General features: G+C 43.9%; 1 protein-coding gene across 1 annotated transcript; it reads right to left on the bottom strand.

Moving 5' to 3' along the window:
* Positions 1-245: 245 nt before the first annotated feature.
* On the bottom strand, positions 246-19,084 carry EXOG (exo/endonuclease G). The gene is made up of 6 exons (XM_020897946.2): positions 18,834-19,084; positions 17,185-17,334; positions 14,566-14,705; positions 12,816-12,892; positions 10,684-10,798; positions 246-1,089 (listed from the first exon to the last, which is right to left on the bottom strand). The coding sequence occupies exons 1-6, from the start codon at positions 18,994-18,996 to the stop codon at positions 628-630; spliced, it is 1,107 nt and encodes a 368-aa protein (XP_020753605.2). The 5' UTR covers positions 18,997-19,084; the 3' UTR covers positions 246-627.
* Between the last annotated feature and the right edge of the window lie 569 nt (positions 19,085-19,653).

The raw sequence follows: 19,653 nt of genomic DNA, 5'->3' as shown, positions 1-19,653 counted from the left end.
CCTCGTGGGTAAAACGAGGACAGTGCCATCTCCCTCGGAGGGTAGTATCAGGATAATACATGAAAAGCACTGAGCTTTGTATACACGACCCACTAGGTGAGCAGAAAACGTAGGTGCTGGGGCATCTACATGACAGAAGAGGAGAAACAGTGGGTCCACAAGAGGAGGACCGAGACAGAGAGAGAGAGAAATACACAACACGTGTGGTCAGGATAACGCACAGAAGCATCAGACCAACTCACGTCTTAGTTAACGAAAACATGTAAATAATACTGGGCTGCAAGAAGGCTGAGCAGATACAAAGACACGGTACGACCTGGAGACAGAAAATGTCACACCTTCACATCCAACACCTCCGAAGGGACCCGTCCAGCAGACACAGCCCTCCTGCTAACACAACAGGAGACCAGCCCGTGATCTGCAGGTGGTAGCAGCTTCCTTATATAATCACTTCCGGTGTCAAATACTGTGCCAGCCGAAAAATCTGACATCGTTCACCTTCTGGGGAGAAATCTGGTCTGAAATTTAGGATTCCACCATTTTAAGAACAAGAGTCGCTAAAACACAGTATCCCGAAGAGGCCACACCTGCTTCCTTAGAGACCACGACACGCTTCTGAGACGAGAACTACGAGGGCTTCTCCCCCAGGATGCCTGACCGCTCCTGAGCTCGGAGTTCTTCCAGTTTCTTCTCGTAGCGAGTCATGAAGTACTCGTCGGGCTCGATGCCCGCGTTCCGAAGATTTTCCATGACCTTTTCCAGTCTGACTACCGATCGGGCCCCCTCAACCTTTCTTGTGCTCAGGTACAGGGTGAACTCCCGGAAGTCCAGGAGCTTACAGGTGTCCACCGAGCAGATGTTCCTGACGTCACTGGTTCTATCCAGCTGCGGGAAAAACACCAGTCCAGACAGCTTCTCCAGGTCCTGCAGGCTCACCTGGAACTCACTTAACTGGGGCTGGAAGCCAATGGCCTTGTTGGGCACCACGAAGGCCCCGAGGGCCAGGGGCTCAGCAGACCCCGCACTTCTGCGTGCCAGGATCACCTTGAACAGGTGGGAGGGGACTGCCACGTTGTCCTCGCCGATCACCTGTGAACAAGGCACTCGTATTAGCAATGCTAATATGTGCTATGCGTGTGTGCTAAGGCGCTGCGGTCGTGTCTAACTCTTTGCGACCCCACGGACTGCAGCCCGCCAGGCGCCTCTGTCCATGGATTCTCCAGGCAAGAATACTGGAGTGGGTTGCCATGCCCTCCTCCAGGGGATCTTCCCGACTGAGTGATCGAACCCATGTCTCTCATGTCTCCTGCACTGGCAGGCGGGTTCTTTACCGCTAATGGCAGCTGGGAAGCCCAATTTGCACTGTGCTGTGCCGAGTCCCTCAGTCATATCCGACTCCTTGAGACCCCATGGACTGTAGCCCGCCAGGCTCCTCTGTCTATGGGATTCTCCAGGCAAGAATAATGAAGTGCGTTGCCATGCCCTCCTCCAGGGGATCTTCCCAACCCAGGGATCAAACCCAGGTCTCCCACATTCCAGGTGGATTCTTTACCATCTGAGACACCAGGGAAGCAAGTCCCAAATATTTCCTGAAAAGACTTCTAGATGCATTTCCAAAAATGCACTTAACAAGCTACTCCACCCCACCCCAATGGATTTAAATTCAACTGCCAAAGGTAATAATAAACCGAGACAGATTCTCAGAGAAGAGGAGCATTTAACAGGTAGATTCTGATCATCTTTAAAGTAAGGTCATCCCAAAGACCAGGGCTCCCATTCTCTGCTCTCTTTGTAGGACAAAGCAATGCCAGGAGTGAGTCCTGGGTGTTTCAATGGACAAGAAAAGTCGTAGCCTCCTCTTTGTCTCATAATCAGAACTTTCGGTGCTAACATTCAATAGTCAAAACTGCCAGCTTAAGGAATTCCCAGCTCTGGAAATAAAAATATGGCCTCAGTTTATCAAATTCACTAGGGAGCTAAACACATAGCCTTTCAAGAAGCAGCCAGACACACCACATGAGTTATTAATATCTTCAGTATCACCTAGACTATGGCTTATTTTTAAAATTAATTAGATAGGGACTTCCCTGGTGGTCCAGTGCTTAAGACTCAGCCTTCCAATGGAGGGGGTGTGGGCTCAATCTCTGACCAGGGAGCTAAGAGCCATATACCTCTCAAAGATCCAGAACAGAAAACAGACACAGTAGTGAAACAAATTCAATGAAGACTCTAAAATGGTCCCTGCAAAAAAACAAAAATCTTAAAAAAAAATTTTTTTAATTACATTAGGTAAATGTAAACGCCATCTGCTCAGAGCTCTGCACACTCAGGTCTGCCATCAAACACACAACTCCTGAAGGTGTCATCAAATCTAACACTTTGGAAAGGTGTCCACACAACGAAGCAGCCAGAGCCAGGGTCGGGCCTGGAAACATCTTGGTCGCCTGTGTAGGCTGGCTGCAATAACGAAATAACACTGTTATGAAACCTGTTCAAATTTCCTTCCAATTGGCCTAAGAGCCATTATCTGTTTTCTGAAGAAGAAAACGTGAACATCCGTTTCCTTAATGGCCTCCAATAAAATGACACAACCCCACAACAACAGGAGCGTGGAGCTCCCGTCCTCCCAGGCCCGCCCTTCCCGACCGAAACCGCCAACTCGGGCAGGCCCCGCCGGGAGCCCAGCTAAGACAGAGGGACGAGAGCTGGGGAGGATCCGCTTCTGCCTTCCCCAGCTCCCACCCGCACGCACAGCCCCACAGCCCTGAGGCCGTCTGCTTACACGCAGGGAGGCCCCGCCATGACCCACCACAGGGCGCGGGGCAGACCCGCCCGAAGCAGCGAGCTCTGTGATGAGCCGTCCTGGAATCAGGACAGGCGGTTGGTCAGGGTGCGGCTTAGAGCAAGGTTTACGGAACCGCACAACCTACATAACCCCCTCCAACAAGTCACTGATGCGTGTTCCCCACAGACCAGCACACACAGCGCAGTGAACCCGATGGAGGACACAACCAGCCCACGGATCGCCAGAGATGCTCACTCGAGAATGCAACTCAGAGGCGCTGTGCCCGGCACTGCAGGAGATACTAAAGGAACAGGTAACAGGAGCTGAAAGTAAACACAGCTCGGGCTGCTCTCAAGAAGCGTCCCATGGGGGGAGACGTCAACAGCCACAGTTCCCACTGCAGGTGGAATGTGGTGAGATGTCAATACAGGGCATCAGTGCCTGCGCTGGGGGGTGGGTGCAGAGGAAGTCAGGAAGCAGAACGCAGGGCGCGGCAGCAGCGGCGCCAAGGTTTACAAGGAGGGGAGTCTAAATGGCCTTCAAGCTGGGGAGCCAAGAGTTAAGCAAATCCTTGGTGCCACCTGGTGGACAGCCTCTGTCACTGCAGCACAGACCTCAGACGGCCACTATGATGAGCCTTCAAGACCAGTCACTTAATTATTTTCTCTCCTCATGGACTCTTTGTTTACACTCACAAATGACAACTCTCAAAAATAATTAAGAGGCCATGCCCGTGTGCTGCCAACCATGGTTTCTAATCAGCCTGGTTCATTAAATTCTAGGCAAAAGTAAAGAAGCTTGACATTTTAAGATTCATTGTTTAAACTCATGGAAATCTATCATTTCTATTATATTTCCAAAAATTCACACAGCTAGGGAACCTCCAAAACTGCTTTTGAGAACCTGCATGGACACAGGAATTCCTATGAAGAACCACAAAGTATGACTCTTCTCACAATATTTCAACAAAAGCGGGGTAAAATATACTTCCCTGAAATAAAGAGAAAAATAGAAACTTAGCCACTATCTGCTCTGATTCAGTCTGCTTTGTTCTCAGAAAGTAAACATCTTTAACCTGCCTAATACAGTTCAGTTCAGTTGCTCAGTTGTGTCCGACCACGCGACCCCATGAACCGCAGCACGCCAGGCCTCCCTTCCATCACCAACTCCTGGAGTTTACTCAAACTCATGTCCACCGAGTTGGTGATGCCATCCAACCATCTTATCCTCCATCGTCCCCTTCTCCTCCTGCCCTCAATCTTTCCCAGCATCAGCGTCTTTTCAAATGAGTCAGCATCAGGGGGCCAAAGTATTGGAGTTTCAGCTTCAACACCAGTCCTTCCAATGAACACCCAGGTCTGATACAGTATTATTTGGAAACTCAGAAAACTCATTGTTTCCTCACTGAATTTAAAAGTTCTTTGTAGGCAACTCAACCAACAAGATAAATTCTTTCCATTTTCAGGAAAACCTGAAGATTTTCAGAAGATGTTTCTAGAAAATAGGGCACCAAAACAGAACAGTTCAGCAAATTGAAACCCCAGAGACCTAAGGCCCTGCACTAAGTTGCAAGTCACAGCATCTTCTTTTTTCATTCATAAAATGACTGGTAAAACTCCCCAAGCAGTCCATCTCTCAATAGTTCTGTAGACACAAAGACACATTAGTTTAAAAAATTAGGAAAAATTATTTTGAACTCTGCAAGGCCTATGTAAAAAGATATTTTTGTAGTAGACATCATTCAAGAGACAGGAATGCAACTGCATTTGGTACAAAAGATGGTTCTGCAGAAGGACAGGGGAAACGTGGGATTAAGCAAGATGAGATCAGTTCAAGGTGGACAAAAGGGTTTCAGGAGAAGAAAGTAGGCTGGACACAAATGATGGCCTAAACAAACGACCCAAAGGCTTAACCGATCTATCAGTAAATTAGCAGTAGTCCTTTTCATATAATATTTAGGTATAGAAATACTTTACAAAGGAAATTCTTGGTGTTGTTACATTACCAAAAAGCACTGAACTCGTGTCAAGGCTGTAATGAAAACTGGAAATCAACCGGGAGTGACAAGAAAATACTATATATATAACAATCAGAAAGCTGGCACTCGCTCACGACCTGAGCTAAGTTTCCATACCTGCCGGTCTGTCTTGTTTCTTCTCACCCAAGAGCTGGAGATGACAATTTGCTCCCCCGTCTCACCCCCAACTAACTCCACACACACAAAGCTGGGCCCTCACGCTGACTCTGTGCAGAGAGACTGGCCACAAACACCACCCGGGCTAAACCTGCTCTCTCATGTCATAAGCACAGCATCACGCGGAAAAAAACATGTACCTGCAAGACTCAGACAGATGTAATGTATCTGGTTACATTCCCTCGGTAAGACAATAAAAAGACATTCCAAAAATAAAACTGTTAGACACATCAAAAAATGAAGCCCTTAAAACAGAGTCAGACTAATCAAGTGAAAGAGGGAGACCTGATGGTGTGATAAACAGGGAATCCTGACCTGAGCGGACAGAGGGACAAGGAGCAAGAGAGTCCCGGGCTGGGGAATCAACAGGGGTGTGGCCGCACCGTGTGCTACCTGTGAAGCCACTTCGGACGCTCAAGCCCCGGGAGACCGTCCTTCTCACACTGGGCACCCGCCCTGCGAGGGGGCGGGAGATGCCAAGCCAGTGAAGCAAGCACATCTTCCCAGACGGTCACTTCTGCTGAGTGCTTTAGGATGGGGGTAAGGAAATATATATATTTATAAATTTGCCTACTTTTTAAATAAGGCTTTTATTTACTTTTTGACCCCAGCCTGTGGCAGTGAAAGCGCTGAGCCCTAACTACTAGACCACCAGGAAGTTCCCAAGACTTTATTATTATTATTTTATTTATTTATTTTGGCCTCATCACATGGCGTGCAGGATCCTAGTTCCCCAATCAGGGACTGAACCTGTGCCCCCTGCATTGGAAACATGGGAGTCTTAACCACTGGATCCACCCAGGGAAGTTCCATAAGGAAATATTTATCCAATAAAAGAGCTGATTTCAATTAAATAGATATAGAAATTAAGACTGCATAAAGCTAAAATAGATTTAAAAAAATAATTGCTGATCACATCAGCTGATGCCTCGAAATCCCTGAAGGCATTATTTTCAATTTCCTCCCCCTCCTGGAATTAGTGGAAGTCTGGATAATGCTGTAGAAGAAAAAAAGACCATTAAGCACTTCTCACAGGACAACTCCACCATGGCCGAGCCGTCAAATCTAAAGCTCACTTTCTTGCCAGGACAATTACAATGTTCGGGCTGGAATATTCAGGTATGTTTCATTTGCCTGGATTCTCTCTCTTCTTGAAATAGGCACATGGCTGACCTAAGCTATAATAAAGGGGGTGATTGTGATTAGAGCTGTCAGATGACTCACTTCTGATAAAATCACTGCCTCTCATCTTCCCGCGGGCTCACGTTCACTCCAGTCCTGTGACTCTGCAGTTCTTTCCTCCGTATTCCAGCAGACACTTCTGCCTGGCTAGAAGGAATCCTCCTCTTGGCCCATTTTCTGCTCTTATTTTTGCACGCCAGCAACTATCACCTGTAACTGCTCTCCATCCACACCGTGTTTTACCTCCTGGTCTTAAGTTTCTATATATGAAGAGCACAGCCAACCCTTCACTGGAGACTTTTGAGAGCTTAAAGAACAACGCTGTGAGTGACGGGCAATTCTCATACAAGGAGAGAGACCCACGTTTGGACTTCCCCCTTGACAGTTACTAGCAATGTCACTTGGATGTGACCCCTTGAGACCTCAATTTCCTCCAATAAAAGAAGGTAATCACTGCCTGTTTGTAGGAGCTGTTTGTGAGGACTGACCGGGATAGCATGAACAAAGCTACATACATACCGGGAGTTATACAAGGCCCTTGATAAATCCCAGGTCATCTGCTCCACTGCCTCTAAAGTGCATATACTAGATACACATAAAGCTTCATCACTAGATAGAAAAGTAAACAAATACATTATTTTTATTAGCTATGTTCTACTAAAATAAGTTCAGAGTATAGTTGTAAACAAGAAGGAAATACTAAATGGACAGATTTAAGAAAACAAAACATGAACTTCCATACATAGGTGCAAAGCATTCCCTGGGAAACAGGATCCATGATTCAAATACGTATTTATTCCTTGAGAGGAACAGACCCACTTCAAAAGCTGGGCGATGCCATGTCCCCTTTCTTAGCATCTCTTAAGGACATGGTTTTATCCATAATGGTTTTATTACAAATTGCCGGAAAATCACCTGAATTTTCAGTTGGGCATTCAAGGTGAGCATTTGCACCTGATACAAATCTTACTTTTTTTTTTTAAATTTTTTTTAAAACTTTTTTTTGAAGTGTAGTTGATTTATAATGTATTTGTTTCAGGTGTACACACACATAGATATTCTTTTTCAGATTCCTCTCTATTACAGTCATAATAAGATATTTAATACAGTTCTCTGAGCCATCCAGCAGGGCCTTGTTATTTATCCTTTCATTTTTGTCTTCTTCCCTAGACAAGTGCTCTAAGCCAACTGTCTGAGGGACTTACTCTTTCTGAGCATACATCCTACTTTTCTCCTGCCTCTTCCGCTTGCCGAGCTTTGCCTCTCATGTCTGCTTCCCTTAGCCAAATTCACCCAAGTTTATACGTGTATAGATGTGTATGCATACATATATTTTTAGCCCAATGCAATTCTTAAAATGGGGAGCTCTGAGACAATTTTTCTAATTTAATTTACTAACAGATCATATTTTCCTTTCATGCTAATAAATACACTAAAGATTTTTAAATGTAAAATTCCACCTGAAGTCAAGTTTGATCTCAAAAATGCTGCTGGGCTTCCCTGGCAGTCCAGCGGTTAAGAATACACCTGCTGTGCCCTGTAATGTTGTGGGAGGCCTCCACAACACTGCAGGTGTTCAGAGCTCCAGCAAAATCTGAGTACAAGTTATTAAGTAAAAGAACAGATAAAAGTTGTTGACTCAAAGACATTGAGAGAGAGAGAGAGAGATGACTTCCATGATGTGAAAGAGAGGAAAGAAGGGGAAAAGTATCCAAGAACACAGTTTGAAGCATGTCATTTATAATTCCACATACATTCCTCCCATGTGACAAGTACTTAAAGATTTGCTGAATTAAAAGATTTGCCAGGGTGAACATGACTAGGTTCTATCAATTACTACAGACATGGAAAACTAATGTTACAGGTTCAGAGGCCCTGAATCTGAAAGAAAAGGCCTAAGACTGATAATGCTTTAAAACAAAAAAACAAGACTGTTATTCAGAGTACACTCCTCAAGAAGCTCACCGTGACTGCCCTCACACATTCATCACCATGACACTAATTAGGATCAGAAGAGCTGACGGATCTCTTCTAAAACTCTTTGAGAATACCTATACATGCCTGTATGCCATTCACTGATCGACTATTTAGTAGGAAAAGCAAGGTTAAGTCTTTCTAGTGGTTAATTTTGTATAACCCAGTGTAATAGGATTCTGGTATACAAAAGATATTCTAAAGAGGTATATACATTTGCTTCATTCTGAATTGCAAATTTAAAATGTGTAAGGATGGCATATGAAACACTTGTACACCCTTCACCTGGATTCATCAACTCTGAACATTTTGCCCAATTCCGTTTATCACTCAACCATTTTCTATGTTTTTTTTTCCCTAAACCTTTTGTATTTATTAAGAGCAAAGACATTCACTTACATAATCAAAGTACAATAATCAAAGTCAGGAAATTTAACACTGATAAAATATAATTATCTAACCTACATACCTTAAATGTTACCAATTGTCCAAATAAAGTCTTATTCAGCAACTTTTGTTTTTCTGATCTAGGATCTGATCTAAGATAACACAATGCATTTTATTTCATGTATTTTAGTCTTTAGTCTCCATTCATCTTGAACAGTTACTATCTCAAGCCTCTGTCTTTGAGGACATGCCTCTGTCTTGGAAGACACTAACATTTTTGAAGAATGTGAGTCAGCTATTTCACGGCATGCCCTTCAGTTGGGGTTTGCCTAATACTTCCGCATGACGACACTCAACAGTATGCATCTTGGGCAGAAATACCAGAGGTGATACTGTGTCCTTCTCGGCATGACACACCACAGGTACAGTTTATCAGGAAGTCTCTGTTGCCACTCCTTCACTCCCACAAGCACTTCTGGAACACTCTGAGGGTGTGAGCACCTCTGTGGACACCTTACAGACCCACACATCACTGCTCCTCAGAGCCAGACAGGCTGATCAAAAGCCAGTCACGGGGGACAGCATATACCCTAAAGTTGTTTTTATTTTCCTATCTGTTTCTCAGGTCGTTCAGTTTTATCAGAGACCCCCTAAGTAACTATGTAACCTAACAGGCGGCATCTACCAAACATCTGTTCCCTCCAAACACACCCACTCTTTGACTTTCCAGGAAGTCCTTCAATCTCGGTTTACTGACTCGACCACTTCTTATTCCTCCTTACCCCACTTCGTTCCTGGGCACGCGGTGCATCTCACAGTACATCAACTCAGCCACCCTCTTGGCAGAATCCTCATCTTACCCATCAGCAGAAGCGGTCTGCCTCTCTCCCACCACTAATCATACTGGCATATTCTCCCTTTCCTTTAATCCATAAACTTCTCAAATACCATGCATGTTTAAAAAAATTTTTTTTTTCACCTTTAAAAACAAAAAAATCCAAGCATCTAAAAGAAAAGCTTTTCCTCCCATTTATTCAACTAACTGGGCTTCCCAGGTTGGGCTCAACGGTAAAGAATCTGCCTACAGAGCAGGAGCCGCAGGAGACGTTGAGTTCCATCCCTGGGTTGAGAAGATCCCCTGAAGAAGGAAACAGCAACCCACGCCAGCATTCTTGCCTGGGAAATCCCATGGACAGAGGAGCCTGGTGGGCTGCCGTCCCTGGGGTCACAAAGACTCAGACACAACTGAGAGCCTGGGCACGTATTCAACTATTAATAACTGCAAGCTGGAGGCCTTCCTCAACGTCTCCCTCTTCTTCACCCCAAAAACTGAATGCGCGACTAGTCTACTGTAGTTCTCGATTTCTCCTCACTCCACCTGCTTGAGTCCAGCCCGTATCTAGAACGATACCTAAATCCCACAACTCTGCTGTCGATCCTAAGTGTTCTGAGCTCACACCGCTCCATCTTCTGGAGTTCCCACGCCCCCCTCCTGACTCTTGTTCACTCTTATTCCTCCATCAAGATCTAGCTCAAAAATCGCCTCCTCGGGGGACTTCCTTGGCAGTCCAGTGGTTGAGACGGTGCTTCCAATGAAGGAGCTAGAGTTCAATCCCTGGGCAGGGAACTAAGATCCCACAGGCCAAAGAAAAATAAATAAATCCCCTCCTCTGTGAAGTCTTCCTGACCCTTGCAAATACGGCTGGTCACTTCTTTTTGACACCACTCCATCTATGCATGTATACATCAGCTCACACTGTAACATAATTAGCTGATAACATGTCTGTCTCCTTTTCTAAACTGTGCACTTCTTAAGGAAGTCAATGGTTGCTTTTTAACCCATCATTATATCCTCTATGCCTATCATTCCAACTGCTCAATAAATCCTTGTGAATAAATGAAACTAAAAAGTTGAATACAGAGACTTCCCTGGTGGTCCAGTGGCTAAGACTCTGAGCTCCCGAGGCAGGGAGCCTGGGTTCAATCCCTGGTCAGGGAACTAGATCCTGCCTGCTGCAACTAAACATCCTGCATGTAGCAAACAAGGCTCCGTGCAGTCAAAAAGATAAATATTTTTTAAAATAATAATTCTAAAAAGTACAATACAGAATGAGATTATAATCTCATGCACATAAACCTGAATGTTAAAACATGTTCCTACCTGGTAACTAACTGTTTTCTTTCCATCACTTCCAGTCTGAGGTAAGGTCAGCGGTCCAGACACGATCCAAACATCCTCAAACCTCTCTGTCAGTTCTCGACAGTACATTTCTATTCTGAAAAACAGAAAGCAAAAAGATATGTGATTGTCTCAAACCCAAATGCAGAAAAGCAGCAAACCCTATCAAGTCCTTAGGAGCAGTTACAAGAATACTGAATTACAGAAATCAATGTAAACAGGTGAATATGGCATAAAACACTAAGAAGCAAATAAGCAACGTTCTTCCCAGTTTGCTGTATGAAAAAACTTTAAAAAAACACATGCATTTATACAACTATCTACATTTTCCTGTGTGTCCATTCAATGAAAAGTTTACGACTGCAATTTTGTTTTGCTTCCTCCCTTATTTTTCTACGCCAGTAGTTCTCAAACTTTATTCAAGAATTATGTATCATTTCAACAAGTTGATATTTTTTATGTAACTACATCCATTGTAGGACAGTCAGGTTTATCCTAGCATTTCTTAAATACTGTCACACTGTATTAATAGCAATGAAATATTAGTAGTGTGAAATGAAATATCATTAGTAGTGTAAAATGAAATATTAGTATTAGTTTTAAATAGCTAAAAGACCCCCTGACATAACTGAATGAAAGCATCTGAAAAAATAGAGAATGCCCAGATGATTTTATACAATAGTTCCTCATCCATAGAGAATACATTCCAAGACCCTCAGTGAATTCCTGAAATTGCAGACAGTACCAAATCCTATTTATACTGTTTTTTCCTATACACATATATCCATGATAAAGTTTAATTTATAAACTAAACATGGTAAGATCCAATGATAAAATAGAACAATTATAACAATATGCTATAATAAAAGTTATATGGGTGTAGTCTCTCTGAAAATATCTTACTGTACAAATTCATCCATCTAAACTAAGCCCTTATCATACTTAGTGGCTGTAATTTATGCTGCTTGAGATGCAAGAGCAAAACCAGCATGAGTGTTTTCTTCACAATTTCATAGATAAAAAGATTCCTTCTTACCTTACATCACAGCAATTTCGGCATACAATTTTTTTTTTCTTAAGTCAACAACTTTTACCTTTTCACTTAAGGGAAGCACTTTACAGCCTCTCTTCAGCCAATCCAAGTTGCCACCATCACGACTCTTGCATTTTGGGGCCATTAGTAAGTAATGTGAATACAAGCGCTATGAAAGCGAGATGGTTGCTGACCCACAGGTGGGATACACTGGACAAAGGGAGAATTCACATCCCGGGCAGGACAAGGCAGGAGGTACTATATATATATATATTTTTAAATCTTTACCTTTAAAAAAAATTTTAGTTAATTTATTTGGCTGTGCTGGGTCTTCATTGCTGTACATGGGCTTTCTCCAGTTGCAGCAAGCAGGCTCTAGAGCTCGGACTCAACAGCTGTGGCCCATGGGCTGAGCTCCCCACGGCACGTGGAACCGTTCCTAAGCAGGGACCAAACCCAAGTTCCCTGCACGGACAGGCAGGCTCCCAACCACTGATCACCGGGGAAACCGGGAAGCACTAGGTTTTATCAGGTCACTGGGCAAGGCACCAATTTAACACTTAGAAAATTCATTTCAAATAAATAAATAAAACATATTTCTGGAATTTTCCACGTAATATTTTTGGACTGTGACTGATGGTGAATAACTGAAACAGCAGAAAGCAAAACCACAGATAAGAAGGGACTACTGCAGACAGCTTCTATCAAACACTGGTCGTGGTTGTGTTCAACGGTTTGTTCTCAAAAGGCTCAGCAACTCTTTAAATACCAACAGAAAAATACAGAGCCCTGTGCCTAATGCACAGTGTTCCACTGCGTCAGTAATGTTTCCAGTCGTTTCTTCCAGAACTTGACTTGTGACCAGTGGAAACAAGACCAAAATGGCCGGCTATGGATTGAAGTCTATACTTCCATAGAAAACTATCCCAAAATCCAGCAAAGAACACTAGTCCAAAGCATTTATCTTCCGTACTGTTAGCATTTGAAAAACAAAAAACAGGAGGAACAGCTCAGGCACACATTCTCCTGTCATATCACTCATCTGCCACAGAATCACATTTTAAAAACTCTCCCTGCTCACCTGTTCCAATATCCAGCATTATTATCAAAATTCTGAGGCACAATATTAGAGAGGTAAAAGGTTTCAGCCATGGCTTTCTGTGAAAAGAAACAAAAACAGTAACACGCACTGAAATGCCTTCCCCTTCCAGACAGGCAACCAGTTCCTCAGTCAAACCTTAGCCCCAGGCAATTACAGCTGCTATTTGCTTAGATACATGAAAGCCACAACTACTCCAGGAGAGAAAGCTCAGTAAAGATCATCATCAGAATAAGGACTGTAACAAAAGTAGTTTGGCGTGCTAGCTTTCTTCACAATTTATTAAATTCATACATGTAATGTAGACTATATGAACAAAAAATTTCCACTATACAGCTAAAACGTGAATTCTAGTGTTAAGTCTCGGGCAAAGAGTTTCTCAACAAAGGTCAGCTTTCAGGAACCCAGCAGTATTTAAGTAGTATAGTACAAACACATTAGTTCAAAAGTGGTACAAAAAGTCCTGTCCTTTTGAATTTCTGCCCACTATGTGTTTATTCAGGCTTCCCTGGTGGTTCAGCCACTAAAGAATCCGTCTGCAATGCAGGAGACCCGGGTTGGATCCCTGGGTTGGGAAGATCCCCTGGAGAAGGGAACGGCTACCCACTCCAGTATTCTAGCCTGGAGAATTCCACGGACAGAGGAGCGTGGTAGGCCCATGGGGTTGCAGAGTCAGACACGAATGAGCAACTAACACATTTTTCAGTGTTCATTCCCCTCACGCTTCTGACCTGCATGCCCAAGGCTCTGTCATCAGGTTTCCTTGATCTACACTAACTACCAAGGTCACCAAATACTCTTCAAAAAGTGGCTCTCAGGCTTGCATGCACACTGACATTACCTACAGAGCTTCAAAAATGTGGATGCTTGGGTCCCACGCCCTAGGATTCCTCATTTACCTGCTCTGGTTACAGTCTGGGTACCAGGATTTTTTAAGACTTCCCTGCTTCTTATAGTGAGTATCCAAGGTTGAGAGTCACTGTCTTAAAGACAATAATCACCAACAGTTCATATAATAAATCTCAACGTCAGAAAAGTCATTTCTCTCCTTTTTTGGCAGAAAAAGTATCCTAAACTAAAGGAGGCTAGAGAGACATGACAACTAAATGTAATATGTGACTCATGAATAGATACTGAATTTTTTTTTTTAAAGTTGTAAATGACATAATTGGGACAATTTGGCAAACCTGAACATGAGCTGTGTACTAGATATTATTGTACAAAAACACATTTGCACAATTTCTTAGTATAATGATACAACTTGATATACATTCAAATATCCTCATCCTTAGATAGTATAATCTCCCAAACAATCTACCTAAGCATGAAGTGTTACCATGTCTGCAATTTACTGTCCATGGTTTAAGACAATTTATAGATAAACTAAAGGAATCAAGATGCATTTTCTGTCCTATCCTCAACTTTTCTCCAAGTCAAAATATTTTTGCTGTGCTCTCGACTTTTCTACAGGTCTGAAATTTTTCAAAATAAGAATGAGTGAGTCGTTTAAGCTCATATTAGCTTTTGCATAGCTTTTAGTTTTCCTCACTCAACCCCTTTAAAAATGCTTGAGCATCTGAGCAAAGAAAAGAAGTATAATCAGGAAGAAAACTACCAAGTTGAGTATGAAAATTCTCAAGAGTTAGGGTTTGGGTCTTAGGTTAATTTCCAAGTCCCATGGAACGCATAATACCAGCCCTGTGTTCCCATCCCTCCCAAAAAATATGCCTACAGTTGAGAATTTATTATCTCCTGCTGGAGCCATGTGGCCTCGGGACCACCCACTGCCAACATAGTCCTCGTTGAAGGCACTGAAGGCTGGAGGGATGCTGGGATCCGGCTTGAATTTACAATGTTTTCTGTCTGCATCACCTGAAGAAAAAAGACACACCATGCTCAGTGGACAAATCTCTCTCAAGATTCGTTAAGCAAGGCAAGCTGCCAGCTGGTATCTCTTTGAGCAGCTAGCCAGTAGTATCAATCCTTACTGATGGCATGCACGTCTCAAGTTCCTGGGATAGTTCAGATACTTCATTTGAGTTTAGCAAGAACTAAGTCTTGCCTTCAGTCCCCCTCACCCCATAAGGCTACAGAAACAAAGCAATATGGCTTTAGTTTACCAAGACCACTCTGATCCTCTCTGGATTCTGGCATTCCCGCAAATATTGGCCTGGCAAAGCTCTATCATCATATAGGCTCTTCATGTATTTTTTTTAAGTGATTTTTTTTCTACATACTGCTAATAACATTTCTTGTTTTTGGCAGGAGAGTTAACCTAAATAACTTAGTCTGTCATTACTAAAACTGTAAAACAAATGCTTCACACTAAAATCAAGGAAATCACAGGTATATTGCTTCCTATTTTCAAATAACACTAATTAGCTCTATTTTACCTCCTCAAAACTATACAGCTCACATGATTTACATTATGAAACAGTGCTTTTTCTTAGATACCTCGGGAAATAATAACTTAAGCGCAAGATAAAATTAGTAAAGCTTAAATCCCATCTTGGGTAAACTGTTGTATTTAAAGGAAATTTATCAGGCTTGGGACTAAATCAAGTGAGTTTCTCTTGATGTAAATTTATAATCAGGGACTTCCCTGGTGATCCAGTGGCCAAGACTCCACGCTCCCAAAGCAGGGAGCTCAGGTTCGATCCCTGGTCATGGAACTAGATGACACATGCCACAGCTAAAAGATCTCGTGTGCTGCAGCTAAGGCCCGCGGCAGCCAAATAAATAACTTTTAAAATTTATAATCAATTTCACTTGCTATGATGAAGTTTACACTTAACATCAGCTCCCTTCTAGCAGTAAGCATATTCCAAAGTGAGAGTGAAAGTTGCTCAGTCATGTCAGACTCTTTGTGGCCCCATGGACTATACAATACAGTCCATGGAATTCTCCAGGCCAGAATACTGGAGTGGGTAGCCTTTCCCTTCTCCAGGGGATCTTTCAACCCAGGGATCAAACCCAGGTCTCCCACATTGCAGGCAGATTTTTTTACCAGCTGAGCCACAAGGGAAGCCCAAGAATACTGGGGTGGGTAGCCTATCCCTTCTCCAGGGGATCTTCCCAACCTAGGAATCAAACCAGAGTCTCCTGCATTGCAGGCAGATTTTTTACCAGCTAAACTAGCAGGGAGGCCAAACATATTCCAATCCTCCTGCTATTCTGCAGGTTAATGTGTACTTTATGAAGACACACACTCATTTTAATATATTTAAACATGTATGCACTATAAAGCAATGCAGAAATAATTTGTAAATTAATTTTTAATTAATAGCAAATTAAACAGCAAATAACGGAATGGGAATAAAACAACTCTGACAAAGTAATAGTCTTCATACAAAAATTTCCTACAAAATTCAAAAAAGAATATGCCCATTGAAAACAGTAAAGAAAAATTCACAAAGAAAGAATAAATCACAAAATATCAACCCTCAAAGTGAGGGTTAATTAACCCTGGTAACCAACAAACAGTAATGGTGGGAGTGTAACAACAAATAGGACAGTGATAGTGGGAGTGTAAACTAGAAAAGCTACCTAGAAATCAATCTAACAGTAAATAGCAAAACCTGGTCATCTTAATCACAGGAATGCATCGAGACACGAGGACATGTGAACAGACGCATGCACCTGCCTGCCTCTCTAATCTCAAATCACGTTCTCCCTCACTACAGCCAGGCTGGCCTTCTTTTAGTTCCCTAATGGAACAACACTCTTCACATGGAGGCCTCTGAAGAGGCAGCTTTCCCATCTGGAATGTCTGTCCCTGTCTGGAATGCTCTTCTCCGTATCCCACTACCCACCCAGCTCCTCTGCCTGGGTAACTGCCATCCACTCTTCAGGCCACTTTCTTAGAGAAGCCTCGCTAAGCAGTATCAGGTTCTGCTGTTATAATCTCTCATCATATTCTTTATTGTTCCTTAAATACACAAACTCAACTTGCAATCATCTTTCCTCCAAAACAGTTATTGCCAAGTGTAACTACACGTTCGTGAGTATTTGCTAGGTCAACCAAAGTGTCCTGGGAGTACAGACCATCTACTCTGGTCACTCAGAGAACCCCAAGGCCCAGCACAGTGCCAGGCATTTAAAGAATATGTCTGGAGGTTATGAATGAGTGGTGCTCACGGCAGCCATATTTGTGACAAAGCCTCCAATTCATGTGTCAAGATACAGATCCTCTCAACCCCTGAGACAGCCAGGCAGGGTCCATTTATCTAGTGAGCCACACAAACATTTTCTACAAGCGCTGTAATGTAGAAAGGGTTGAAATTATTAATAACCCTCCTTGATCTCAATTTGGAAACATCTTTCATCAACACCTTTGCTTCTAACCACCTACCCATTATCTTGCTCTTGGATATGTGTTCAAGAACCCATCTAGGCACCCGCTTTGATTGATCATAAGACAAGGCATGGTTAGTGTAACACCTCGTCTCTGTTCCAGTTAAAGGGAATCCAAATTGTTCCAAGACAGCCCTTTCCGAAGAACCTAAAAGTGAGAAAGGGTGCAAAAGTAACAGTTAGTGACTTTTATTAGGAACAAAAAATAATAATGAAGGGGGTAAGACAAAGGACTGGGTTGACCATAACATTAACCAGGTAATCTCCTTTTTGCAATTACTTACAAGGCAAAGAAGAGAGTAAGCAAAATACTAGTTTCGCCTAAAATCAACTGCATAATTCTAACCAAGTAAACTGTAGCTATTTTAACTGGTCTTTCACATCGAATTTTCGAATCTCTGCACCACACAATGCAGTGTACTCAAGAAAAACTCCTGTCGTCGATATAACTGAATGGGAGGCAGCCTACCTATTCACCATGCTTTAAGAGTTAATGTGGGGACAAAAGCACAGACTTTTAATTTTTTTTTTAAGACCCTCATTCAGGGACTGCCCTGGCAGTCCAGTGGTTAAGACTCCAGGCATCCAATGCAGGAGGTGCTGGTTCAATCTAGGGTCAGGGAACTAACATCCCACATGCCTCGTTAAAAAAAAAAACAAACAAAAAACAAAACCCAAACAACAACAAGATCACCTCACTGACACCCTTCCTCAATGTTCTGGTACTGAGGCAGAGATGTATGCTGCAGCAAGACAGTGGTAAAACTGGCAGGGCTTTTCCTAGTGGGAGAAACTGAACACCTACTGAACAGGGAGTCAGTTTCCAAATAACCCTCTCTCGATGACCTCTCCAGGTTTCAACTCACCAGAGTAGCTCTCTCGCGAAATGCCAAGTGTCAGAAAGAGCAAATGAAATGCGCGTGTTGGAGGCAGAAATGAGCATGAGCTCATTTACTTTGTCAAATATAAGGTACACCTGGCAACTTGCAGATTTACTTGCGGTGAAGAAGGCTAGCAGGTGTTCTTCATTTAAACAATGATCAAAGGAGGACAGCTCAAGGATCTGCCAGAACAGCGCTCCCCAACCTTTTTGGCATCAGGGACTGGTTTCCTGAAAGACGATCTTCCCAAGGACCCGGGGGTGGGCCTATGGTTTCAGGATGATTCAAGCTCATTACATTTACTGTGCACTTTATTTCTATTATTATGACATGAGCTCCACCTCAGATCATCAGCCATGAGATCCCGGATCTTTGGGACCCTTGTGTTAAAACTATGGGGTCCTTCGTTCATTCATCTATACTTACTTGCCAATTTATGCACCAGGTACCGGGCCGTGTATACGGTGGAGAACAAAACTTAAAAAAAAAACCACGGTCCAAGCGATTATGGAGCTAACAATCAAGGGGAGGGCAGAAGACAGCTGAAAACACGTGTGGGGATCAGTACTTGGGGGACAGTAGACCCCGGCGGGAAGGAAGTACACGGAGCGGGCAGGTGAGACGCGACGTGCGGAGCGGAGGCAGAACCAAGAGACTGGACAGCGGACGACCAAGGGCTGGGCGAGCGGCGACAGCGGCGTCCGTGGTTACCGCTCCCGTCCGAGGCACCAGCCTGGACTCGAGATCCGGGGGCCCACACACTCACCGTCCGGCTCCCTCACCACCACCGCAGGCTCCGCGTCCCGACTCCGGAGGAACTGCACCACCACGAGGCCAGTGCTTGCAGCGCCCGCGACAGCTCCGGCCACGAAGCCTCTCAAAAAGCGCCGGGACCCTCCGAGACGGGAAGCAAAACTTTTAGCAGCCATCTTGCCCGAGACGCTAGCCTTTTGCCGCAGCGCGTGCACGCGCCAGGTCGGCCGCTTTCAAGCCAATCGCAACCACGGGGCCGAGACACGCATGCGCCACCTCGAGCCTCCCGGCACGGAGGCTCTCCCGGACGCCGGAGCCGGAGCGCAAGCGCGCGCCCTCTGGCGGCAAACCTGGAGCCCAGGCGCACGCAGGCTCCACCTGCAGTCCATTTAGGCCGGGTGATGCGTGAGGGCTTGACCCCGCGAGGGCTCAGTACGTGCACATAAAATCCTCTTAGACCCACTTAACAGGTGAGTACACCACTTGCACATCCTTACAGTTGGGTCCTAAGAACCGAGATTCCAACTCAGATCTGATTCTAAAACCAGCGCCACATTAGGTGTGTTCATGACACGTGGCTTTGAAGTCGCATGGTACACAAATCATAACTTCCGAAGGCAGCTTGGCACCGCCTAAGGAGTTTCTGGACAAGACAGTACTCGATGGTAGTTTAGGACCCTGAATCACAGCACAAGGTTTTGAATTCCCACTCAACCACTTTCTACCTGCTTCCTCTTTTGAAAGGGTTCTTGTGAGGATTAAAGGAGATTAAGCATGTAAAGTGTTTTGAGAACCTGAGGCATTGTTAAATGCTGTTAATATTTGCAATTTTT

The sequence above is a fragment of the Odocoileus virginianus genome, chromosome 26 (genome assembly GCF_023699985.2).
Source record: "Odocoileus virginianus isolate 20LAN1187 ecotype Illinois chromosome 26, Ovbor_1.2, whole genome shotgun sequence".
In the NCBI taxonomy this organism is placed as follows: Eukaryota; Metazoa; Chordata; class Mammalia; order Artiodactyla; family Cervidae; genus Odocoileus; species Odocoileus virginianus.
The sequence above is the reverse complement of the archived record's forward strand: the minus strand, read 5'-3'. Positions and strand labels throughout refer to the sequence as shown.